Here is a 26613-nt window from a genome sequence, read left to right on the forward strand (position 1 = left end):
AAGACAGATACACCTATATAAACTCCCTTGAGTACCCATATTAACCTCTACAGTACAAAACAATAACAATCACAAAATATGGGGGTGCACTCAGCACCCCACTGGGTGTTCTCTGGAGCCCTTCCCCTTTAGGACCCTGGGATGTGGACATGCCTCTTCCCACAATGGAAGACAATGGACGCTGCAGGCCCACCTCCCCTGCAGGACCTGCTGCTTTCCCAGCAACTCAGGCTCCCACTCTGAAGCAGCTAAGGCTCGTCCCCTGGTAACCAGTCCTGTGAGGGCCTCTCTCTGGTGGTGCCTCTGGTTCCTCTCAATGGCCTGGTGCCCCATACTGGGCAGCCAGGGCATTCCCATGGGAGCTGAGCCCTTACTGTCTCCGGTTCCCCGGCCTTACCCCGGGGGTTCTTCCCTTTCCCCAGCTCTGCTCTGGGCACTGGGATTCTTTTAGTTTAATGCGGTGCCACACTGTGGGGCTCCAGTTACTTGGCCTAGAGCTGTGGCTAACTTGAGTAACATCGAGCTGCTCCCAGGGCCAGCTCTTCGAGTGCCAACCTGCACATGTGTGGGGTCCAAGCAGCCTCAAGCTGCTCCCAGGGCCGGCTCTCCATGCACCGATCCAAACACCACCTACCCACCCACTTGCCAGGTTCACAGGCTCAAGGCACCTCAAGTGGCACCTAGAGCCTGAGCACCATGAACTGATCTATGCACCATCGAGGCTTAAGTAGGGTCCCGAGGATAGTCGCCTCCAGAGCCCCTCTCTCCTCGCCATCCCTCTCTCCCTCCAGTGTACCAAGTACACTCTCCTTTTATATGCTTCAGGGGCTCCACCCCCAAAGTTGGCACCCTCAAACCAGGTCCAGACTGCCCTTTGCCTCCTTTCTTTGGGAGGGCCCTCCCTAGGGGGTGCCAGAGACAGCCTTGAAGGTTAGGTCCTGTACATGCCCCGTTCACCAGGCACCTTAATGTTCCCATAAGTACTGAGTTGCTCTGAGGGGGTATGTCTAACTGAAAAAATACCAGGGAAGAAATTGGGTAGATTTCCTAGAAATCGGTATGAAAGATGATTTATCAGATGTTTAAACAAAGAGGATTATGGAGAATGAAAAACTAGTTTATAATATTTACATCTGCAACACTGCATTGATACTTTTATTGATTGACCATAGTGGTAGATGCCCAGAAGATTCAAATATGTTAATATTTCTTTTTTGTGAGCTTTTCCCCTTTTGTATAAGAAAACAGATTTCAGTAGTTTATTATCATTTGATTAATTATTCTTGCAGTCAAAATGAGAGAATGTTCAAAATATATTTTTCAGGGATACAGTCATTCCCTGTGCATTACCTGCAAATGTGTATGCTCAACAGGAGACTATCTTTTTTTCTTTACTACTTTACCCTACTATTGCTTTATGTGTTATACTTCATTAGTCGGGGCATCCTGCCAAACCTTTCTGCTTTTCAGTCGTACTTGAACAGTTGTAAAGCTAAGGTCTTGCAACATGCCATAAATGGGGAAAGACTTGGATTATTCACTGCTGTGAAGAGTACACTAGATTTTCTGTAAATTAAAAGAACCCTTGACAATGGCAGATACTCAGGTCTGTGATAAAGTGGAGAAAATCTGAATGGCTTAGGCCGTTCAGAACTTTTTTATTAACTGAGGTGTGGTGGACATGCACAGGAAAGTGTTTTTTCTTCATTGCCCCCTTCAGTACAGATGGATGGAGACTATCTATTAATGCTGAAATAAACTTGAGAGAGACTCTTGAAGGACTGATTGCCTTTTAACAGCTATAGGACAGATGGCTTAAGCATAAACAGCTTTCCCCCCGTTCACCAGGCACTGAGATTATTTGCGTTCTGTACATTCTCAATCCTTGACCTTCCCTAAAATTATTGTGCAATGAATGGCATGGCTTTGGGCCATGCAGAAATACCCTCAAATATCTTTAAGAACTTCCATGATATAATCAATATTCCTATGGTTCATAATGTTCAGCACCTTATAACAAAGGTAACTATTTTAACATGTTTCATAGATTTCATAGACATTAGGGCTGGAAGGGACCTCGGAAGATCATCAGGTCCAGCCCCCCGCCCAAAGGGCAGGAAGTCAGCTGTGCTCATAGGATCCTAGCAAGATAAGCATCCAATTTTCTCTTGAAGTTGTTCAATGTAGGTGCTTGCACCACCTCCGCTGGCAGACTGTTCCAAACCTTGGGGGCTCGGACAGTAAAGAAATTCTTCCTTATGTCCAGCCTAAAACAGTCTCACAGTAGTTTATGATTGTTCAACCTCGTCATCCCTTGGGGCGCTCTGGTGAACAAATGTTCCCCCAGATCCTGGTGGTCCCCCCTGATAAACTTATAGGTGGCCATCAGATCACCCCTGAGCCTGTGCTTTTTCCAGGCTAAAGTTCCCCATGGCTCTCAGCCTCTCATCATAAGGTCTGTTTTCCTGACCTCTGATCATGCGCATGGCTCTTCTCTAGACTCTCTCAAGCTTCTCCACATCCTTTTTTAGTTGTTGTTGAACTCAAGAGATTTTGTTCATCACAGAAATGAATCTAGTAATCAAAAAGGATCCTGTGTCTAGTTCACCTTCCTAAGAGATGACTGTGATATAGTCCAACCCTGGATTTGATCAGGTGCACCTGTGAGTCACACTCCTAGAGTGTTCAGCCACCAAACTCCTTTCTGTCATCTGCTGCTTGGCCACTGAGAACAGACTGAAGTGCTCCAGAGGTTACTTTCCTGGTCTACGGTGCCTCATTTTTCCCACCTCACCTAAGTCTTGTCAGTTCTTAGCAGAGGGGATTTTGTCAGCTAGAAGAACCACATCTTTGTCCTGTTGTGTACTCAGACATATTAGATTCCCCCTTCCATAGGCCTGCCTTTATGGTCAAATGTTCTTAAATCACAGTTATTATTTACAGTAAGTATGTTATAAAAGATAAAAATAATTATTACAAGAATAAGATTGATCATAAGGAACCAGTAACCATATACTGAGGTACAGATAGAGATACCAGAATAAACAAACAAAGGAAGATATCACAGCAATATTGTACCTTATCCCTGAATCTTAGTCCTGAGCTCTAAGAATCCAGGTTTCTCTTCTTAGCCCAACAGGGTAGAAAGTAGCTACTGCCTGCCTTTTATCTGCCTATCAGGGCTTAACTCATCTTCTTCTGTCAGCGAGAACACTCAGCCTGCTAACTAAGGACCTAAGGTCATTCCCTATGCCCAGGAAAACTAAAAACAAACACTGATTTCCATAGCAAGGCTTTAGTGTGGGTTGTTACCTAGCTATTTATATACATCATCCATTGGATTCTTGGGGAGCCCATTCTATGTAACCTGCCCCCCAAATGTCTATCTTTTTACCAGTCCAGAAGTTTTTCATACTTAATTAAGACATATCTTAAGGATACCACCTCTCACTTACTTCTCCATTGTATGAAATAAGCTTCCCTGAATGACCTTCCCAGGTCTCTCCTTTAGAATGTACATTTATCATTGTCTGGAAGGGCCTCCTCCTCCTCTGCCACAGGAGTCTGGCCAAGCCCCAGTCTAGCCAAGCTGCTTCTTCCCCCACCCTCCAAACCTTGCAGGCCAAGGTGGGAGTTTAAACCCCTCCTCAGTCATACTCAGGCCTGCCAGGGTCTGGCCCTAGCCTATGAAAAGGTTCATGCCCTGCCTCTCCAAACCAGTTACTCTGTAAGGTGCCACCTTGCCCTGTCTTCTTCCTTTCTTTAGAGAAACATAGCTAACCACCTATTAGCAATATCATCCACTTCTCCTTTTACAATTAAGGCCTGAGTTCTCCTACATACACGAGAGTTCCAAGAGACATTGTACCTTTCAAAAACTGTGCTTCCCAGTGAGCAGTTCACCTTATTTTCTTCTTTTTCAATAACTCCAGACCTCGAGAAGGAGCCGAGTTTTTGTCTTCTTGTAAAGAATTGTCTGTTAGGAACAGATATCTATATTCACCCAGTTGATATATCCTTATGATATATTAAACTGCTACTTGTGTCCCCGTGCTGCCGTTTAAATGCCTTTTGATTAATACTTGTGTCAGTTGAGTTTTGCTGCATTTAGTAGTAACATTTCTCAGTTCCAGCACCAGCAGCCTTATTTGTTTTCAGGTACTGACCCAATATATACTATAGCATCACCCCACTGGCTGCAAGCCTAGCAACTGACTGTTCCTAAACAAACTAAAACATCTCTTCTAACTAGTGGAAAATAGAACTGTATGACTTGCATAGAGCAATATTCTAGATGGCTCAATTAACTTCTTTCTGTATACTCTACAATAAGAAATGTCGATCTTATATTGCCAAAATAGATCATTTACATATTATTAAAACTGAAGAGACAGTGAACTCTGACATTTTCTCTAGTTATCAGCAAAAAATGTTGACTTCACTGACATCTGGCTCTTAGCTTCTATTTAGTGCACACATATACACATGAACCTTAGTGCTTCAGGGTCAATATTTATCTTTTTTAGCTAAAGTCTGGAAACTTATGCAATGAAACTTAATCCAGGAGAACTTTGATTTTATTCCTATTAAAGAGATTACTTTTTTGGTTTGTTTCATGAATCATTTAAAATTCAATCTTTATCTGAGTAGAAGTCTTTTTAAAATTCCTGGAATCAATGTCAAACCTTTTATCTGTGAATTGTGTAAATTTAATCTACATTATTTAATCTATCTTCCTGTTGTCAGTCAAGCCCAAATAGCAAGTTACTGATGGTAGTAACCATCTAGACTATGAACTGATCTCCTATCAATGGACTGCTTAACTGATACCTGCACCACAAAAAAGATCACAAATGGAATTAGCAGTCTCATCAAATATACAAAGGTTTAAATGGCTGTAGAAAATTAAAACCTCTTTTGCTTGTAGAGATAGCACATCCAGAATGATACAAAGATATTGGTCAGAGGAAAGAAGCTTTTAAGTATTGCTTTTAATGCTTTAGATATTCTGCAGGTAGGAAATCTTGGTGTCTCGTACTGTTCACTGGACACTATCACACTAAACTCATTTATAAATGCTCAGTGATTTGGCGTTTCTACTACTACTTTTCCCTAAGGCATGAAATGTTATTTATTTTGAGCCTGGTGATTTTTGTGTGTTGTGAAAATGCGTACGTATTTTCTGCTCGACACAAAGCAAATGAAAAATCTGGCATCTTGGAATATTGGCTTTATGTCTTCTTGAAGTACATTTGATCCAAGTGAAATTATGCTATCTGCATATCTGACCAGATTGTGCAGCTTAGAAGAAAAGGATTCAGATTTGTCCTCTGCACAGGAGAGTTGGTATTGCATGCTTAGAGATGTGTCGATTGATTCTGCAAGTTATTTAACAAAGCCAACTTTAGTTAGGCTGAACTGAATGTGATAACAACTTGGTAATGTAATAACAAATTTCACATGCAAAAAAAACACCTTCTTGTGCTTAATATGGGATATGAAGTCATCCAAGTGACAGCTAATAAATATTTTTTCTCTGTTACTGACTGCTAGATTATGCATGTCCAGATGGGAAGCATATGAACTACTCATCCAGTTGTTGGTATAGTGGGAGCAGATCACAGTAGTAGTTGTGTATAGGGATTGTTTGTACAGTCTCTGTGGATCTGCACTGTCCTAGGGAGAAGAGCCAGTGTGCTGGGTAGGATAGAGAGTATTGTGCAGTGTCCCAGTAAGCAGTACTGACCGTAAAACACTGCATGCACCAATGGCAAGGGCAGGTTCTCTCTTTCTCTCCAAGCCAGGGTGGTGTTCCAACAGGAGCACATCTATGGAACAGATGCTTCAGAAATGGTGACTGCCATGCCTTCATAAATGGCAACTAGACCAGATAAAGTTGTTCAACTATAGCTGAGGCCTGGTGCTGCTGTTTCACTGAAAGGATTGCTTCCTTTTATCTCCTTTCCGATTCCTCTTTTGTAGAAAGGTTTATGGCCTAATTACAACAGCGCATGTGAGTTGTACAACAAAATCTGCCTCTTGTGTAGAGTCTTACTAACTCCCTTCCTGGAGTTTGGTTTTATTAGCAAATAAATTACTGTTAGGATAACAAAATTCAGCTTGAGCCTTCTCCCCAAGCTTGGCTGCTCTGAGGGTGGCTCTCTCAGGACTGTTCAAGCAGCATCCTAGATTTTCTCTCTCAAGGGACACTAGCATTTCTTTTATCAGCCTCCTACTTCACTGATTCAGAACACACTTAAATCTTTCCTAGTGAGAACAACACCTGCTAACAGGCAATCACACTGCCAGGCTTTCTAAGCAATGTACTGAAAGGGACAATACTGTATTAGCCAGAGAGTGGACAAAATAACCTCAGTAGTCTAATTTATGTGATCCACACGATTCCCAAAGATGAAGCAGTTCGACTCTGCAGATTTCACCAATGGAACAGACCCTCTTGACCTTAGAGTTATATTATTCTGACCTGCTACCAGCTTCTTTATCAAGAAGGAGGACTTGGAGGATTCTCTTTAATTTCAGGCTGTTTCACATAGAAGAGCCATCAAGATGCACAGAGACACACTGAGGATAGGTTCTAATGTGATGTGCTTGTTCTGAATGCATCACAGAGCAGAAGAGGGCTCTTCCATTTCTCCTTCAAAACAAAGAGGCTGAAATCTAAGATTCTGGAAGTTTAAACAGCCACCACACCTTATTTATGGCAATAATCAGGTGAGCAGAGCTTAAGGCAGAAACAAAAACAATCAAAAGATATAGTGGACTCACCTAGGTTGGTCCCCTTTTTCCATAGAGCATCCCATTTTTATCCCATGATGGTTGCCTTTCAAAGAATTCTTTTACTATTATTATCTGAATTTGCCAGTTGTTGACTAGCTGTTAAAGATTCTGATAAATAGTTGAAGAATTATGTTCAAACTTTATTAACTGTACCATTGTTATATCTATATCTTGACTTGACAAGCAAGATATGAACTTATTTTTCCTATCGTGAATATTGGTTTTCTTCAGTAGCAGAAGTGACAATGACTAAAATCGTAGAGATTGCACAACCATTTTCATTTTAACTTTGATATCAATCAGTTATATTGTCTTAGCTTTCTTTTTTAGGTTGAATTTTTCTTTAAGCATCTTCTTAAAGAATTTGTTTTTAATATGAGAAAAGGAATTCAGGCAATATTTTATAAAGTACTTCCCCTAGTTAAATTCATGCATGTACTTATATATATTAGATATCATGTAACTGCATGCGTAGCAAAATGGATGGGGCAGAAAATTAAAATTTGACATGGAAGTACCTCTCTGGTCATATCTACATGTGCATCAATGTGCCATAATTATGGTACATTACGTTTAGTACCTGTAATAACAGGCACTAACTTAATGTGCTGTAATTGGCACTACTGCGCAATAGCACCAGTGCATGTCTTTTACATGACATTAAGGTGCAGTAGACTAATCCTATTGCACATTAGTGCATTACATTGTTGCCAACTCTCCTGATTTTTGGCATAGTTCTTAAAGTCTATACTTTGGGAATGTGAAAAAAAATGTCGCTTTTTTTTTTTTATGTAGTTTATATAAATATAAACATAAAAAAGAAAAAGCTACATTTTTTCACATTCCCAAAGCATAGACTTTAAGAACAACACCAAAAATCATGAAAGTTGACAATAATGGCATTAGCATGGTGTCACAGGAGCACTGAGGTGCTCTGTGCCTTAAGTAAAGGAAATAAGGAGAGCCACCAATCAACGGGGCAGCTCAGGTGCTGGTTGCCATGGCAACCAGGCAGGTCATGTGGCCAGATGTCACAGGAGCACTGAGGTGCTCTGTGCTTTAAGTAAAGGAAATAAGGAGAGCCGTCAATCAATGGGGCAGCTCAGGTGCCGGTTGCCGTGGCAACCAGGCGGGTCATGTGGCCAGAACGGGGCAGGGCTAGGCCTTTATAAACAGCCCAGGCCGGAGCCTAAGAGCAGTTCCCCTCTGGCAGCCGCAGGAGCCGCAGCTCTGCGGGAGAGCTGAGCAGCAGAGTCAATGGTGGTGGTTTGACTGGCTGCAATGATGCGAGGGGAGAGAGAGAGAGCCCGGGCAGATGTATGGGTGAGAGTCCAGCACTGAGTGGAGTTGGCATTATGAGCTCAGGCACTTATGTTATGTTGTAGCTGGCTGGCTGACTCTTTTACTTATCGTTACACCGGAGGACCGGGTGAGGCTGTAGGGGTGAGAGGAGGCCTCATGGGGACTCCCCAGTAGCTTGGGGGTTCCCGCTGCCCAGTGGGGGGCACAGCAAGCAGTGCCACAGGGGCACAGTGTGCCGAGTGCTGCAGAGGTGCTCGGCGTGGCTGCGAAAGGCGCGGCACGAGCGTGGGAAGCGTGGCTTATACCCCAGAGGTGGCAAGGAAGCACGGGGAGCGCAGTGCAGGCCACAGAGGGGGCGAGGACGCGCAGGAGGCACGGCATAAGTGCGGGGAAGCGTGGTTTAGACCCCAGAGAGGGGGCGACAGGCCCTAGGCGGGCCACATACTATATCAAGCTACCCCAAGGCAGGTGGCATGTATCATTGACAGGCACCCAAGACAGGTGCGGGCCAAGGAGTGTTCCAGAGGGCTTCCGCAGCAACAGGGGAGCCCAAGGAACCAGAGGGGCCAGGTAAGGCTCTGGCCACCTGAGCCTACCAGGACACACTAAATTGGACAATCATCATTGGCAGGATCCAGCAGGGGCCAGGTAAGGCTTAGGTCGCCTGAGCCTAATCAGAAGATCACTATTGACAGGACTCAGAAGGGGCGCTGGTTGCGGGTTAAGCCCAGGGGCGCCAGGGAAGGGCGCAGAAGATCACGGACCAGACAACGTCCAGCAAGAGCTGCGAGGCTTGGGGCGTGCTACAGGGGAGGTAGGAGGCACGCACTGCCCATAAGGCTGGGGTGAGGGCACCCCCTTTGGAACGGAGGTAATACCAGCGCAGTGTCATAGGTGCAAGTAGGCAGCCTCCCATACTGAACCTAAGATCAAAGACATGGCGGGCGAGTCAAGGGTGCTGGATTGCCTAATTGACACGGCAAGGGGCCACTAGCGAGTACACACCCGCTCGTAGGTTCCCACCCCGTGGCACATGGCTTTCGCCGTAATGCACTAATGTCGAGAAGAATTAGTCTACTGCACTTTTTAGCATCTGTAGACATGCCCTCTAGGAAGTATTTTGAAAAGTTTTTGCAAGATATTTTTTGTTAGCTGAATCATGGCACTTTGAAAAATTGCCTCAAACATCTACAATACATTTGGCAAGGACTTTGTGGCACTCTTTAGTGACATTAAGATGTTACTAAAGGACAGCTATGACTTATATACACCCTTAGCTAAGTCTCATATGCAACCTTAGCTAGATTTGTATTATGCATGTTGAATCTAACATACAAAAAAGTTTATGTATATGCTTATATGTGTACTTAGGTTCAATTTCCATCAGTCATATGCATTAGTGCTTTGCTGAATAGAGGATGATTATGCTTAAGCACATTCTTTTGCTGAATCTGAAGGACCAATTAGGTGATTGGGCTAGAGGATTGTGGTAGTGTCTAGCTCAGTGGGTCTCAATGTTTTTAGACTTCTCACCCCTCATTAGACTCAAGGCACCCCTTGTTTGACTCAAGACACCTCTCAGAAAATGTCAGCTCTTAATTTTTGCTTTTTTAGGCTATGGAAAATTAACAGAATTGTTCTTGAATGGCAAAACACTCAGAAAGACCACAGCAGATCAGAAGGTTTTTAACATTATGGATTCCTGTTTGAAAAATCTGGTTTTGTCTTGTGAACTGTGTTTGCACACCTAACAGTTCTAGCATTGCATGGTACCCTGCAGCACCCTTGAAAGAATCTCAAGATATCGCAGGGTGTTTTGATCTAACCAAATGCATCTGTGTAATGAGCATTTGAGTAGAACAAAATACTAGAGCTTGGTTTGCACAGTCGCTCTTAACTCTGGTGCAATGCAAATATGCTTCATATTACACATAGTCCATTCTACACAAAAACAGAAGGCTTCTCTTACATAATATATTATTAATTTTTTTTCTCAAGAACTATGTAAGTGAACCATTTTTAGAACTGTGTAATTCTCTTTCAGGTAATTTTATACCAGATTTCATGAAAATGATCTAAAAATGCATAGCAAACAGTATGAAAACAGCATGTTATAGGCTAAGTACAATAAAGAGAAATAGTGATAGTTTGCTGGTGAGTATACTCCTCATATATTTGGATCACAGTTAGCTACATAGTTAACATTCAGTAAAGTGCACTCAATGAACATAGTGCTGACGACTGAAAAAAGATTATGCAGTACCTAGGTGATAACAGAATTATGAAAATAAATACTAAATGACTCTTGTGAGAATGAAATTAGGGTAAAAAGAAAAATAATGGAAAAAATATTACAGGTTACACATGTTACTTTGAAAACTGTATGTGATCCTGAAATTTAAAGTCTGTATTGCATTGTATATGTTTGGTGGAGTAGTTAAGAGGTGCAGTCTTACCTTTGCAGTTTCAGAATTACTGAATGTTTAATTATGCAACCCTTACATTCTCATAGCTTGACTTCTAGTGAATTTTTTTACAGCTTTTTATTAATTCTACTGTGTGCAGTATTCCAAGGCCTTGCTGCACACTGTCCCTTTTTCATTATCAACATTATTAAAATCTAACCATTGCTAGTGCTAATTCCTCATGGCAAGCCCAGCAGCACAGCATAACCTAAGTTCAGTGTCTTCATAAATCAGTAAAAACCAACTACATTATGCAGGTTGTATGATGAGAGTAAAAGTCCTGCTCCTATACTTATTGATAAGTATTGATATATATTTCAAGTGACTATACTTCCTCAGAAATTGTGATAGGTATTCTGTGCATACTAGCTTTTGATAATTTATCAATTTCACTCTCTCATCCATTATTTCACAATGACAAAGCTATACTATAATTCAAGAGAGATATATATTTTTGAGATGCATCAGTATTCTCGTTCCACTGATTATAGTAGACTATTATGAAAGCCATATTTGTAATTTTTTCAAAATTGCTTGTGTCACAAAGAAAAAAGCTTGATGAGCATTTAAGTTAAAGAGCAGTGTCAGTATGGATTCTCTAGAAATATAAAAATTACAGTTCTCTAGAAAATAAAAATGGTTTCATAACAGACTGTTTGCTCTTGTTCTTTGCAGGTGAATTTGGAGAAGTATGCAGTGGGCGCCTGAAGACACCAGGAAAAAGGGAGATTCCTGTTGCCATTAAAACTTTGAAAGGTGGTTATGTGGACAGGCAGAGAAGAGATTTCCTGAGGGAGGCCAGTATCATGGGACAATTTGACCACCCAAATATTATTCGTCTTGAAGGAGTCGTTACAAAAAGTAAGTTATTTTCATGTTATCCTGATGGATCCACATCAAAATTAAGGGTTTCTTTCATGATAACAAGAATGGTGTTTTATTTCCCAGTAATAAGCCAAAACACAAATGTATGCTAATTGCTAAAGAATGTGAAACCATTAATATAGGACAGTGTAACCTATGTGGTTTTAATAAAGCATGCTATATTTTTGTAAAAATCCTGTTCATTCAAATAATACCCTTAGAGGATCATATTAAATAGTATGGCAGTGTTTTCTACTGAAAAAATGGAATACAATAAAGGAATCAAGAATCTCAGATGACGTCAATGTGAAAGTGAATTATCTTGCAGAAGTAGAAAGCTGGTAGGTATATTTTTTTTTCACCACAGGCAGCCATTTTCCATCATCCTGTACTGTTTTACTGATATTAGGACGAAAATGAAATTATTTCCTATTTACAAGTAAAAAAAAAAAAAAAAAAAGTAAATTCTCTTAAAAAATGTGCAGTACACTAAAGAAACTTCAGTTAAATATTAGAAGAAAACAAATACACCCAATTCCTGCTTCTTAATTCAGAATAATCTATGTAATATTTTCAGTTTTATAGCTATTTTAGTTGATTGTTGAGAAAACAGAAACTTACCTCTTCCACAAAAACCATTAGTCTTAAACCCTTAACTATACATGGTTTATGAATTTTTCTAGTGTTAAAATGTATAGTGACTATTTCAGCATGAGGTGAAATTCCTGGTAACATGCATGAAATTTATTTAAAGTAGACTTTTTACAGCATAGATTCCAAAACATGGGAGGCATTATGTTCTCATAATTAAATCCTTGCCATAACCAAGCTATGATGTTTGCTGATTTGCAGTCCTTCCTTATGTTTATTTCTCTTTCAAGTGGATTTTGGTGTGGTGTGGCACAAAGTAATGTAGCAATGCAAACTTTTCTATTATAACCCTATCTATGTAACTAAAGCTACACCTGGCAGAAGTAAGATTAAGGTTCTGTAGTTCATATGATGGACTGGAATTTCCATAGATTTACTCAGTGACCTTGTGCAAGTCAATCTCTTTAGGCCTTGGTTCAAAATCTGTGCAATGGGAATATTTACACTTAGCTTCATGTTAATGCAATTTTCCTTGCAACATTCATGTTTATGAATATTTAGTTACTGCAGTGATGGTGGCCATATGCTATTAACTTTCAGATTGATATAGTTTGATCTTTATTTCTACTTAGTTGTTCACTGTTCCCCTGAGACAGTGATTTCTGGCTAAGATAATATTAGGTATTTATGTGTGACATGGAAAACTGTAGGAATTTAATTGAAATCACCTGCTTGTTTCAGATAGCTCTACCAGCCCAGGTTGGTTTTTGTATCAGTGTCATATAAATGACATGGCTCCATATTCCATTACTCTTCGGTCAGTCTTCTACTGTACACAATGCATCTAATTTCTGAAAGAAGTTCGTTTGTGGTTTGCTGACATCACTTATTTAAATCCATGCAGAATAGACAATAATGTACTTGGCAATGGCATTATTATTTAATCTTTGCCATAATTATAAATGATCATATTAATAAAGATTTATCATCCACTCAAATGAGAAATTGGATAAGGATTAGGGAAAAACCATATAAATTAATATATCAATATCATCTCATTATGCTGCTTGTTCCCACTATGAAGGCAACTGTGGTCTTAGATAACCTGAAATGGATAAGATATATTTCATAATTGTTGTGCTTTCCCCTAAGGGTACCATATACCTAGGTATGGTTTCCTGAATGTTTACCTATAGGTGATAGACTGAGTGCACAGCTGTATGGCTTACCATTATAGTTACACAGTTTCACAGAAAATGTAGGCATTGCTGCCGTATTACAAGGAGTTGGAACTGTAAAAATCTAGCAATATCACTGTGATTTGCTTTGAAAAAACAAATAATCTCATAGGTTACATGCAGATTAATTCTAATACTTTTGTTGAAATGTGTAGGGAGCTAAACTGTTAATGTTTCACCCTCTAGAGTGAATTGTGCAGCAATATCTGCAGGCATTCAAAACTCACTGCTACACACTCTCTTGCTATTCTGCTGTTGGGTTCTGCCATTGCTCCATACCATCTCACCTGCCTTTTCTGGGGTCCAGGATGTCCCCAGCAGGGTTGTGAAGGCATAGTCCATGTGGTCCCTTGAATGCAAGCTCTAGAAATGTATCTGGCATCTACACAAGCCAAAGGGAGAGAAAAGTTAACGATACCCAATGGACACTTCTAAGAAGGGCAGGCAGAATTCACCCCCAGATAATTCGGTTGTTTAATGATAAAATTATTAAGAATAAGACTGATAACAGCAGAAACTATATTAACTGATGTGCATCACAATTGCACCAACCTACAGAGATGCATCCAATACAATATGCGTGATTAACAGAGCTGTAAAGCTGTGTTTAGCACATACGTTTTCTTCTAGTCACCATTACTTATTAAATTGTAGCCATTACTGATATATATTGCATCAGTTTGTTACCAGTACTCTCCATAACAATGTCATTGGCTATTGAACTAAAAAATAAAAAAGGATTTGATTGCAGTAAGCAGAAGGTGCTACCAAATCAATAATTATCGATCAGGTTATCAACAAATTCTTCCATACATCACACAAATGAGAGATCTTATGTTGCAGGACCAAGTAAGCAGAAGTTAGCATTTAAGTAATACTGTTCTCAAAAACTGCAGTGTATGTGGTCTGTCAAAGCAAAGAATGCTGTACTAGGCCTTTCACAAATGAATCAGCAGGCTTTAAAGCTTTCCCTTAGCAGATTTTTAATTCTCTTTTTTGACTGTTTTCTTTTTTACTTGCTCCATTCAAAGCCCCTGTGCCAACAGTAGGGAGCAATGGGTAGTACGGAAGCTGTAATACTAACAATGCCACTGAAAAGTCCATTTTGCCAATAATGAACCTCCTATGACTTATTTGTTGGCTGAAGACAATTTTGTACTAGCAGTGCATGCCAAAACAGGCACACCACAACGCAGAATCTAGGCTTAGCATTTCATTAGTATCACTAGTCAAAGGGGCAAAGTCAAAGAGAAGAATTTGTTCACATTAGTTTTGTTTTAGAAACATTGATTAAGTGACTTGCAATAAAAAAGGCCATTCATTGTCTTGTAAGTCCATGATAGATAGGCTTGTCCAGACAAATGAGGAAAATCTGTTTTCCTTTCTAGTCAGTCTGACATAGTGGAGATAGGAGTCTGCTTTGGGAGCCTTTCCCAATGGCTCTATCTCTTCATTTCAGGTGTACTCAGTTGTGCTTGTGTATTGTTATGCAAGCTGGCAACCTTTCATAAGTAAATGTGGGTGCAGATGAAGAGTCGTATTCCACAATCAGCTATTGCCGCAACCAGGAACTAAGCTGAGAATAAGACATACCTTCGATTTTTTTTATTTTTTTTTTTAAATCTTGTGAGACGCTAATCCACACTAATCACTGTGCATATACCACACTTATAAAGACAGGCAATTCCATGGTATTTCATAATTCTTCATTACTTTGTTGCCTCCATTTCCCCCTTTCTAGGTCTGTCACCGGTCCAACTAACTATCTTCCTAAAAATTTTATTTTCAAAACAAATCAGTTTATGATGGTCTTTCAGCATCGTGCACCAAGTCTAACTGCCATGTATCACTACAGGTCTAATAATTATGGCTGTTTGCAGACAACAGAAAAAAAAAGCCCTTTGCTTTAAACTCCATGCACTCCCACACTGAGCCAGCACATGCCCAAAAGAAGCAGTGCGTTGGACCCAGCTTGCCTGAAGTCTGTATGATCAGGTGCTTTAGTGGGACATTTTCAGTGATTTTTATCTAATACCTGATTGACTCAGCTTTAGATAAAAGTCCCAAATAGCCCTGCTGAAGCACCCAATATATACAGACACTGCAGTGCCAGGTCAGAGTAATGTTCTGCTTCTTCCAGTAAAGCACAGGTTTTTGCAGGGGAGGGGGGAAGGGTTTAACATCTGCAAATAGCCTATGTACTATAACTTCAGTGTCTTTCTAGACAGTATCTTGGACCAGAGAAGTCTATTATAGCTATTTTATTCTCACTTGAGATCCTTGAAATATTTTCCCTGCTCATCTTACTGATGTCACTCAACAATGATCCCTAATACTTGAATTCTTGGACACTCTGGAAACTATGGTTTCATATACAAAAGTTCTGTTTTGCTGTTTCAGTTATGTTCTTGCAAGTGATTGCTATATATTTGGCCTTCTCACCATTCACTATAAGCCTTACTCTCTTGGCTGTATACTTTAAATTTTTATACATTCCAGTAAGTTCTACAGTGTTGTTGCATAAGATGTCCAAGTCATTTGTATACCCAAAGATTATTGTGCAATCTCCCAAGTAGAACCCCTTCTATAATTTCAGCCACCAATCTGACAACTAGTTCCAACACCAGACTGACCAATAGTAGGAAAGTTCATCACCTCATGTCAGGCTCATTGCCATGCTGCAGGCATCAGAGATGCTTCCATCCACTTTAACTCTCCCTCTTGTATCTTTAATACATACCCTAATCATTTTTATGAGCTTCTTAGGGAATCCAGACTCTACCATTATGTTCCAAAGCCTCCATTTATGCATGCTATCATAAGTAGGGACCTACCAAAATTGCAGCGGAAGTGAGCTGTGCAGTGGTTCCTTTAAATCTTTCTTGTTTCTCTGTGTGCCTCCCCATTTTTGTCATCCACCACTGATTGGCTAACGGGTCCGGGCAGCCCCACCACTTGCAGCTAGGAGGCAAAACCCACAGCATATTTAAAACTGCAGTATTTGCCTCCACGCCAATCAGCAGCAAGCAGCGGGGCCACCAGGGCCTCCACCCGTCAGGGGTGCACGTGTGGAAAGCAAAATGAGGAGGCTTAAAGAAGTACACTTCTGCCACAATTTAAAGTCTTATTTAAAGTCTGTAAACAGAGGAGGAATACATATCAGTATTTTTGGACAGGTAAGATGCTCCAAGATTTAACATAGCCTCTCCCTCCCCTGAGAAACTCTAACTTATTAAAATTCATTTTAAAGGAATTGCCTAATATTGAACACCTTCTGAACATTTAAGAATTTTAAAATGTCACTCTGACTACCTGAATCTTTTGAAAGATCAGTGTCCATTATGCAATATGCTATGTGGTGTTATATTCCATAAAGATTCAAAATGATGCACCCAGAAAGGCAGGATGGGAAGGACAGCAACCATATTCTTGGTCCAGCTCTAGCCCAGTTTCCCATAACATTAGGTATACATTTGGTATGGTATTTGAAGCTTGTTTATATCTGCTTTGTATTATGTTCCAGTGACTTTCAAATCCTGAATGCCATAGTATTTCTCAAACCTTTTACTCAGTCATCTGACAAATGAAATTCAAAGCTTTAATCACAGAGCTTCTTTTTTAAGCTACAGCATATCACCTTGTCTCAAAGGAAGAGGCCTGAAGTCAACCCACCTATTTTAAGCTGAAAGCAAACCATGATCCTAAGTCATTGCAATTTGCAATGAGTACTTTTAATTGCCGATCCCTTTTCACTCATCACAAATGTCAGAAAGAGCCATCAATGAATCTCCCTTTTTTCCCCTCATTGAGGTAGGACATTGTGTTTTAAGACTTTGAGCCTTCAGGATAATGATTCAAATGCTGCTCTTTTCTCCAGCCTGTTAACAGGCTGAATCTATTTAAAGTGAGTTCAGAATTCATTTTAGAAGGTTAACTATTTTATAGTACACTGTCTTTAATATATGCATTATAGTATGCTTGTCTATTAAGCAAAAGGATGGGGTAATTTTATAAGCCTATAACACCTTAATACTAACCACATATCTCAAGATTTTACTCCCAGATGATGTAACTTTACTGGACAAAATCAAAATGTTAAAATACTAAGAACTGAAAATGTGATCTTTTGAACTTGGGTGGAACATAGTAGTTTACAGAATGTCATTAGGACAGTGTGCAATGGAATAGTGTGAACTATATTATTGTATAGTATTTATAGTTATTTTAATGAAAAATCTCAAAAGATATTTGAAAATTATTGAGCTAAATCACTGTAACATTACCCATAAATGAAAGAGTTCTAATCGAACTTTTTGCCTTTACTTGTAATTATTATGTCTGCATGTTTCTACAGTGGTACATTGGGCAGCTTAGGATAATATAAACTGTAGCCAGTGTAACTGTTATAGCTATCCATATTCTTAGCAGGGTTTTGCCTGCCTACAGCAGGCTTGAATTGGGTTCATTTTAATATTTTTTGTTTTATGCTCTATACCGCATTAAATACAAGTACATGACTACCAGTTAATTTGTTTTGATAGACAACCAATTTGGAAACAAAACAGTTGAAATTTATCTACATATTTTCACAGAGGAGTTTACTAAACAATGATCCAGAATAAAGAATAGGATATTAGAACTATAGAAGATTACTGACAGACATAAGATACAAATAACCAATTGTATCCATAACCTATTTTGCATTAAGTTGTGTCTGCAGTGGACTTCCATCCAAAACAGAATATTAATCTAGATAACGCTAAGATGATTTTAGACAAAAACATTTGCTACCAAGATCTATAATACCACAATAACTGATTTTCCTAAATGACACATACTTAAAATGAATTCACTCTTAAATCTCTAAAAATATATCTTTTTTTTTTTTTCTTTCATTCATCATCATCTGTTCAAACTTTATAGCAAGAACAAGGTGGCCATTACAGTTTCAGACAGTTTAAGTCAACAACTTTTTTGAGCTTTGTTTTTTCTGTATTGCAGTTAGGAAGCAATACATTATATTGATCTGCTTAGCTATATATTTCACAGGATGATGAGCAATGAAGAAAAGCATACTGTGAAACAGTGAACATCTTGTTAGCAGCAAGATGCAGGGTCTACCGTAACTAAGCCTTTTAAATTTTTTCAAATGCTGCTCCAAAGAGAGCATATATACATTTTATGATCTTCTTTTCCAATACTTTATAAAATCACTGTTTTAAAAGGTGTTTAGTTCTTTAAGAATGCAGGTTAGCACCTAATGGGGACATAGGTGCTAGGTATTGTTGAATATCCCACTAGGCAACTGTGTTACTTAGAAGCCTTTAAAACTCTGGTCTTATATTACCTACTTTTTTAAGGGCTTGATGTGATAATTAATTTGCATAATTAACATCATTACCAGCTGCAAGTGATTGCATTTCCATACAAGCTTCGTTCCCCTGAAGATGGTATTTTGTCATTTTTCTCCTTAACAGTAGGAGAGAAGATTGTGCAATAAAGGTGAACTAATTAGTTGTAATGCCTAGATGGGATGTGCATGATTTTATTTTTTTATGAATACAATCAAGATACTTAATGAGAAAAAGAGACAGAGCTTCAACTGTACTGACAGGTCTGGTGCAGCAAGATACTTCATCTATGATGCTGATTTTTTTTTTTTGCTTATAGAATAGGGCTTCACAGATTTGCCCAGGTAATGCCGAGATCCATTCCAAATTAATGTTTTGGGTTGCTTTATTTTTCAAATTGTCCAGTGGGTTAAAAAAAAAAAAAGAGTTCAAAAAATAAACCCAGGGCAATGATGCATAAATTGTTTTTGTTCATGTACATTAATTTCTTTGTGACTTCAGAGTACACTAGTAAATATACTTTATTATATTTTGTACAAATAATGAAGTCTTAGTATTGCAGTTCTGTTGCTGCTAAATCTTTGTTAAGAATTGAAATGAGACCACTGGCTTTTATAGCAAGACCTCTTGGGTTTGAAGATGATAATTGGTAATGATAATTAGGAAAATTCTCCTGTATTTGAAGCTGGAGTCTGGGAATTTGTGATTATATTACAAGAATTATTTTGTACATTTTAACCTAATTTAGCAATATTATAGTAACTGTCTTTCCAAATTCAGTATTGTGTCCCTTTGTTTAATTTGCATTATAAAAGCCTAAATTGATTCTACTCTTCAATAACAAATCTTCCTATTATAACAATGTCAGAGTTGCATTGAGGCATAACTTAGCTAATGAAAATGAGGGTGATGCAGTCTTGCAACCTGCCAGTGAAACCTGCAGCCATTATAACTCTAATCCATTTTATTTTACTGTCAGAAAGGACAGATTGATAAAAAGTTGTTGTTATCATGTGCAAATGTTCTATACAGCTATGTAGTGTGTGTACTCTTCATTTGACTCCATTTACAGAAGATATACAAGACTCATCATGTCTTTCTTATGCTGTTTAATGTAGGGTGCTCTTATGTGGGTGTCCCAGTCTAGCACTTATGCCCAGAGGTTATTTTGTTTGTGGAGTGTCCAGGCAGAATGCTACTCCAGGTATGAGGAGGTGCATCATATCTGCTTTCAGACCAGTGCATTGGGTGGGAGATGAGGTTGCAAGATCCTCTAGCCTGCCCAGCTTCCTTCTGCTTTGCTTCCTACTAACTGCGGTAAGAACTATGACTTTTGACATGGAGAGCTTGATTTTTCCCTCAGTTTGTTCTACATCAGTAGCAAATCCACTGAAGTAAATCAAATTATTTCTGTGTTGCACTGATGAGAGAAGAGAATTGGTCCTGGAGAATAAAAGTTGCCCTTTTTTAGGTGCTCAATGGAAAAAGGGACTTTTTGCCTTTCCCTAGATGCTGTCAACCTATTTAAGTATGGGTGATCTGTATCCAGTTAATAGGACATGATGGATGGATCCATAATGGATTGGCCAAATATAAGACTGAAAACAGTATATGATTTGATATGCGACTGGTAAGGATATGAGGAAAGTAGTAAGGAGCATGGTTTTGAATAGCATATATGTGGGATGGATAAGTAGGGAGCCTAGGGAAATTGATATTACAATAGCCCATGGGTGAAATAATTAACAGTTGAATCAAAGTGTTGCTGGCAGGCTGTTTCGTAGTTGTTGATCTTAGGACTGTTAGAGGTGAAGTGTGGTGGCCAAGGCAATTGAATTGGTGTGGGCTGTAACAGTAAAAATAACAAATCAGAATCCAAAAGATCTCTCAGGTTCCTTGTTGCCAGTTGATATTAATTTTATTAAAGGTGGCCTCAGCAGAGAAACACAGATGGGTGCTTTTCTATTACAAGTTCTGTCATATCACAGTATACATCTGTCAGACTTTTAAAAATAAAGGTAAATATATTATCTGAAACAATGATAGTATGATGCCTAATTAGCTAGAAATGGCACCCAAGCTTGGGAGCATTTACCAGTTCACCAAGGGCCAAAGAAAACAAAGAAAATGGTAAAAGAGCTAGATACAACGGCCCCAGGAACATTTACTATTAAATCATAAGAAAGGCAAACAATTATGTAGCTGAATGGCTTAAAGAGTGGAGAAAGCAGGTAAGAAACTATCTAGAAAAGGAAATGCAACTGAGAGAAAAAGAGAAGAGAACAAAATTAAAGTGAGATCTTATTCTGAAAAAGTGGGGGGTTTTTAAAGCAGTATACATTTCTAGGTTTATTGTTTCAGTGATTTCTAGATTATATCTTCTCAGGTCATGTGTAAAAAGATGTTCTTTTTTCCCTAGCTGTCAACCTTGTAAATGCAGCTAAGAGCCCTGGATTTCAATATGAGTTCTTCCCTTCATGCGCATTATCACCTATAAAAGGATTCTACAGGCTAAATTAACACCTCACCTATACTTTTCCACAACCTTATTGTCTTCCATTATGCACTTAATGATACCATTGTAACACTATTATTTTGAAGAGAGTCATATAAATATTACTGACTTGAACTCAATAAGAAATGTTCATGTACAAAAGGGAATAGAATGAGTAGCTCACTCTCCCTAGGCTGTATTGCTTCTGTAGGCTACCTAAAACTAAAAGCAATAAATGTCTTTTGACATTTGGTAAGGCAAATAGTTTGAATAAACACAAGGAGCCAGGCTGCTGAGTAAGAAGGTGTTATTTTTACTCAATCTCTTCACAGTAGAACTGCACTGCAACCAATAATTTCAGTAATGCAGAAGAAGGCAGTTATGTCACCTTATAACATAACTAAATTAGAGATGCATAAGCTTTTGTAAGTAGTAGCTTACTTCATCAGATGGTAAGAGTGGACTGCAGGAAGCAGAGCTTCTAAACAGAAAGTAGTGATTAGAATAAAAATGGTAGGGAAGTGGGGGGGAAAGAGGAGAGGCCACTGCTGGAGGAAGCCAGGTGGGTAGAAGAGAGGGGGGGGGGAAAAAGGAGTAGCAGAGGGATATAGGGGTTATATAAACTAATTCAGGTTAGGAGATAAGAATCTGTAGCCTTGGTTTAGACTGTATTAACATAGTCCAGTCTGTGGATGATTTCTTGTTCTGCAGTTCCACATTTTAGTTGTTTTTTAATGTGTCATTATCTAAGAGCAGCTGCTCTGAAGTCAGCTGCAGAATGTCCAGGAAGGTTCAAGTGTTCTGTCCCAGGCTTGTGCGTCTTTCAGGAACTAATGTTACACTGCTGTTCATTCACTCTTTCACCTAGGGCTCACCCCATCTGTACAGCGTAGATCACAGAAGGGCATTGTAAGCAGGTGATAGGGGAGGTTCCAAAAGGTTTCATAGTCCCTTGTGGATCATGGCAATCCCTTTTGGATCACAGGAGCAGCATCCAGGGACTGTTAAGTCCCAAAAGCAGGCAAACCCCATCCCCATGCAATACTTCCTTTCCCTCCATGCACTAAGGCATCTCCTCTCCTGTTTCCCTCTCCCCCACCCATTGCTACCACTATCTCTGGCTGACCCCAGGGGTGGAATGGGAGCTACAGAGCTGCTCCTGCCCTGCTCCAGCTGGTCTGCACAGAGCTGAGTTCAGAGGGGACAGTAGTGATGGGAGCAGGGAGGTTCTCCCTGCCTTGTTCCTCCTCCAGTGTTCCCCAGGGACCCAGGGGCAGGAGCAGAGAGAGAGAACAGGTTCCTGCACAGCCTCTCCCCACAGCCCTGGATGAAGCAGCACAGGAGCAGTGGGACAGCAAAAGTGGCAGCAGCGGCAGGCAGGTTTTCCCAATCTCTTCCTCTGCCCAGAGGAGTAAGTGGAAAGGGCAAGAAGGGGAATGGAAGGGAAGGGGGCATGCCACCAGCACAGGTGGGAAGGGAGGGGTGGCAATAGTGGGAAAGATTCATATTTGATTGGGGACTTCGAAAAAGTCCCCACCTGTGTCTCCTGCAGCATAATCTGCTCTAGAGGGGAGGCTAGGTATAGGGGATGCAGCCATCTCTGCAGTGCCGGTCGCTGCTTCCACATCCTCCTTTCGAAAATCATGGATCCACTCACAATGGCATATGTGACATTGGTAGAGGAGCAGGTGAATAAACCTTGAATGATATGATCCATGATACTTGGTCCAGCAATGAAAATAGAGTCTATGTGGTCGGGGTTGATGAGGAAGCCAGGTCCAGAGCAAGGATTGGTACCTTGGTGAAAACAGGAGTTAGATAGTCTGTTGCTGGAGAGACACAGGTTGAGGTCAGGAGCTTCCTGTAAGATGAAGCAGCTTGTCCCCATGGTTGTCATTTTCCAGGAGGTCTAGTATCTTGTATATAATCCATTAATGATGTGTCCAAGGGGTTCAAGCTGGGGGCTGTAGGTGACAACTAAATGAATTACAGTGTCTGTATCTCAAGAGTGGTATTGTAGCAGATTGGAACATGGTCTGAGTCAGGCTGTATGGATCTGTTTGGCTATGGTTGTATTATAAGTACAGGAACCACTGCTCCAAATCCTTAAGTTATGCATCACAGTCAGTGAAATCAGAGCAGACATGGCTGTAAAAAGCCTCAGGGTCTCCATAGTGCTGCACCTTATTTTACTGACTAGCAGGGCAGAAAATAAATCCAAAAGAAACAGCCCAGTAATAACTAAGAGTGATTTTTGGCAATTATTTTGTTAAGGTAGTAGAATTTTCACATGAGGATGCTGAAATAATGTCTATATTTAAAAAAAAAAATAATTTGCTTCTAAAATAAGTATTGAAAAAGAACTTTTTGCCAAAATGCTATTGAGAGAGTTGTATGCCACTTTAAAGAGTGAGTGGGTTGAAACCAGTCAGAATTGTTTTGGGGTGGAACCCCTTTCAGAATTGATGTTTGGTGTTGAGAGGGAGGATGTACCAGGAACCAGTTATTTAGTCCCCTGCTTAAAAGAATAAGAGTGCTACCTGTTTAGTTGAGGGAGTCTGGAAGCAGGAAGGATTGCAATGGAGGCTTTCCTGTGGTAAAGGAAATATAGAGGTAAGCTTGGTCAGCACAGTCTCTTTGGTCAGTATTACTTACTTTGTGTTTATGTAATAACTGGACTTTGGTGTAGTATAGGTTCTTTCCTGGGCTATAGCCCTATATAACCCTATGTAGTCATTTTATAAATAGTACCTCATTTCTGGTTCTCATGGGGGATGTCAGTTACTCTGACATCTGCTAGGAGGGCATTACAGCAGTTTTGGAGAGACCGACTAGGGGCCATGCTCTTCTTGACCTACTGCTCACAAAAAGGGAAGAACTGGAAGGGATATAGAAGTGGATGGCAAGTGGGACAACAGTGACCACAAGATAATTGAGTTCAGGATCCTGACAAAAGGAAGAAAGGAGAGCAGCAGAGTAAGTACCCTGGACTTCAGAAGAGCAGACCTTGACTCCCTCAGGAACTGAGGGGCAGGATCCTCTGGGTGGTTGGTCTAAGGGGAAAAGGAGTCCAGGAAAGCTGGTTGTTGTATTTTAAAGAAATACTTTAAGACCATCAGGCAGGCTGTGAAGCCACTGGCAGGTGGGTTCAGGCCCAATTAGGTAGTCATCTGGCTGCAGAGGTCTGCCTGACTGGAAGAGGGCTGGGCAGGGAGAGTATAAGCCCAGAGCCTGGGAGCAGGGCCAGCAGTTACATCTGGGGAGCTGGAGGAGTAACATTGCCTGGCCTGAAGACTGCAGCTCCTGTAACATGTGGGCTAGGGACAGACAGTCAAAACACCTGAGCATGATTTGATTCAATCTTTGCAGGTTAGCCTAACCTGGGTAGGCTAAATCACTTTGTAACTGCACAGACATCCCAGCCATGCAGGCACATGGCTGCAGTGGCTCAGGCTAGCAGTCAGGGGGCAATAGAACAGCCCTCCCTTCCCTTGCACAGCTCTGAGCTGAGGGGGGCATGGCCAAGCCCCAGCAGGATGCTTTGATTAGGGAGAGATTTCCCCCTGCCCCTTCTGACCAGCCAAGCAGGGAATTGATAACAGTGTTTATCACAGTGTTTATCACCCCATTAAGAAAATAACACAGATACATTACCAGTCAGCATTTTCTCTAAGCTGTGTGGCGTGTGCAGAAAAGCATGGTGGAGCCAAAGCCCACTGAGTGGGGCCTGAGGGGCAAAAGGTCCAGAGAGGGGCCAAGGTCCATTGGGAGGGACCTGAGGGGTGAGTAGCTCAGCAAGAGGTCAGGACCCAGTGTGGCCTACAGACGGTGATGGGTGACCCAGTGAGGGGGTCAGAGAGTAAAATGTGGTCCAGTGGGTGACCAAGTGGCCAAGGTCCACCAAGTGGGGCCTGAGGCTGAATACGGCCCAGTGAGGTATTGGAGGAGTAGCATGGAGAATAGAATACCATCTGTGAGGCATGGGACACAGTGTAGGGATGGCTCAGAACTGTGTAACTGGCCTAGTATACCAGGGCTGCAAATGGGGCAGCCTCCTGCATTATAGACCTATTTACATCAAGGCATGGCAGGAAAGTACAGGGGCAGACTGCCCTAAAACAGAGGGGGGCATCGATCTCTTCAGGTGCCTGGGGACCCCCACTGTTACAACTTCTATCATGAGATAACTGGCTCTGTGGACATGGGGAAGCAGTGGTCTTAATATACCATGACTTTAGCAAGGCTTTTAATACCATCTCCCATAACATTCTTGCAAGCAAGCTGAGGAAGTATGGGTTGGATGAATGGACTGTAAGGTGGATAAAGAGCTGACTGGATTGTCAGGCTCAACCAGTAGTAATCAATGGCTCAATGTCCAGCTGGCAGCCAGTATCAAGTGTAGCGCCCCAGGGGTCAGTCCTGGTGCTGGTTTTGTTCAATATTTTCATTAGTGATCTGGAAGATGAGATGGATTATACCCTTAGCAAGTTCATGGATGACACAAAGCTGGGGCGTGTAGTAGATACACTGAAGGCTAGGGCTAGGATTCAGAGTGACCTAGACAGATTGGAAAATTGGGCCAGAAGAAATCTCATGAGGTACAACAAGAACAAGAACAAAGTCCTGTACTTAGGACGGAACATTCCCATGCACTGCTGCAGCCTGGGCACTGACTGGCTAAGCAGCAGGTCTGCAGAAAAGGATGTGGGGCCTATGATGGATAGTCAGCTGGATATGAGTTGACAGTATTCTCTTGTTGCCAAGAAGGCTAACAACATACTGGGCTGCATTAGTAGGAGCATTGCCAGCAGATCAAGGGAAATAATTATTCCCCTCTATTCAGCACTGGTGAGGCCACATCTGGAATACTGTAGGCCCCCCAATATAGAAAGGATATGGACAAGTTAAAGAGAGTCAAGCGGAGAGCAACAAAAATTGTCCTGGGGCTGGGCACGTAACTTCTGAGAAGAGGCTGAGGGAACTGGGTTTATTTAGTCTGCAGAAGAGAAGACTAAGAGGAGCTGTGATAGCAGCCTTCAAATACCTGAAAGGAGGTTCCAAGAGGATGGAGCTAGACTGTTCGCAGTGCTGGCAGATGACAGAACAAGGAGCAATGATCTTAAGTTGCAGCAAGGGAGGTTCAAGTTGGTTATTAGGAAAAACTTTCTCACTAGGAAGGTGGTGAAGCACTAGAACAGGTTGCCTAGAGAGGTGGTGGATTCTTTTAAGGCCCAGCTCGACAAAGCCCTGGCTGGAATAATCTAGTTGGGGCTGGTCCTCCTTTGAGCAGGGGGTTGGACTAGATGACCTCCTGAGGTCCCTTCCAACCCTAAATTTCTATGATTTAAACTTGCATCATTTATTTCAGAAGGTTGGCTGTATTTGGAGTTCAGTACAACTCAAAATCTATTCAATTAGGAAATCTTAGGCCAAACCAGGTTAAAAGAGAAGCTATATCATTTTTGGCATGGTGAATTGTTTTGGTGTAAAGGCAGAAGGCATTCCCATCA

The 26613-nt window shown here is 40.8% G+C and overlaps 1 protein-coding gene across 1 annotated transcript in view; it reads left to right on the top strand.

The window, feature by feature from the left end:
- The window catches only part of EPHA6 (EPH receptor A6), a 973304-nt gene that overhangs the window by 761930 nt on the left and 184761 nt on the right, over positions 1-26613 (top strand). Inside the window, exon 12 of the mRNA XM_090058840.1 lies at positions 11241-11426. Within this exon, the coding sequence (XP_089914966.1) occupies positions 11241-11426 (186 nt within the window). The remainder of the gene's footprint in view (positions 1-11240; positions 11427-26613) is intronic.

Source organism: Crocodylus siamensis, chromosome 1, assembly GCF_052110815.1.
Source record: "Crocodylus siamensis isolate JL-2025a chromosome 1, ASM5211081v1, whole genome shotgun sequence".
Lineage (NCBI taxonomy): Eukaryota > Metazoa > Chordata > Crocodylia > Crocodylidae > Crocodylus > Crocodylus siamensis.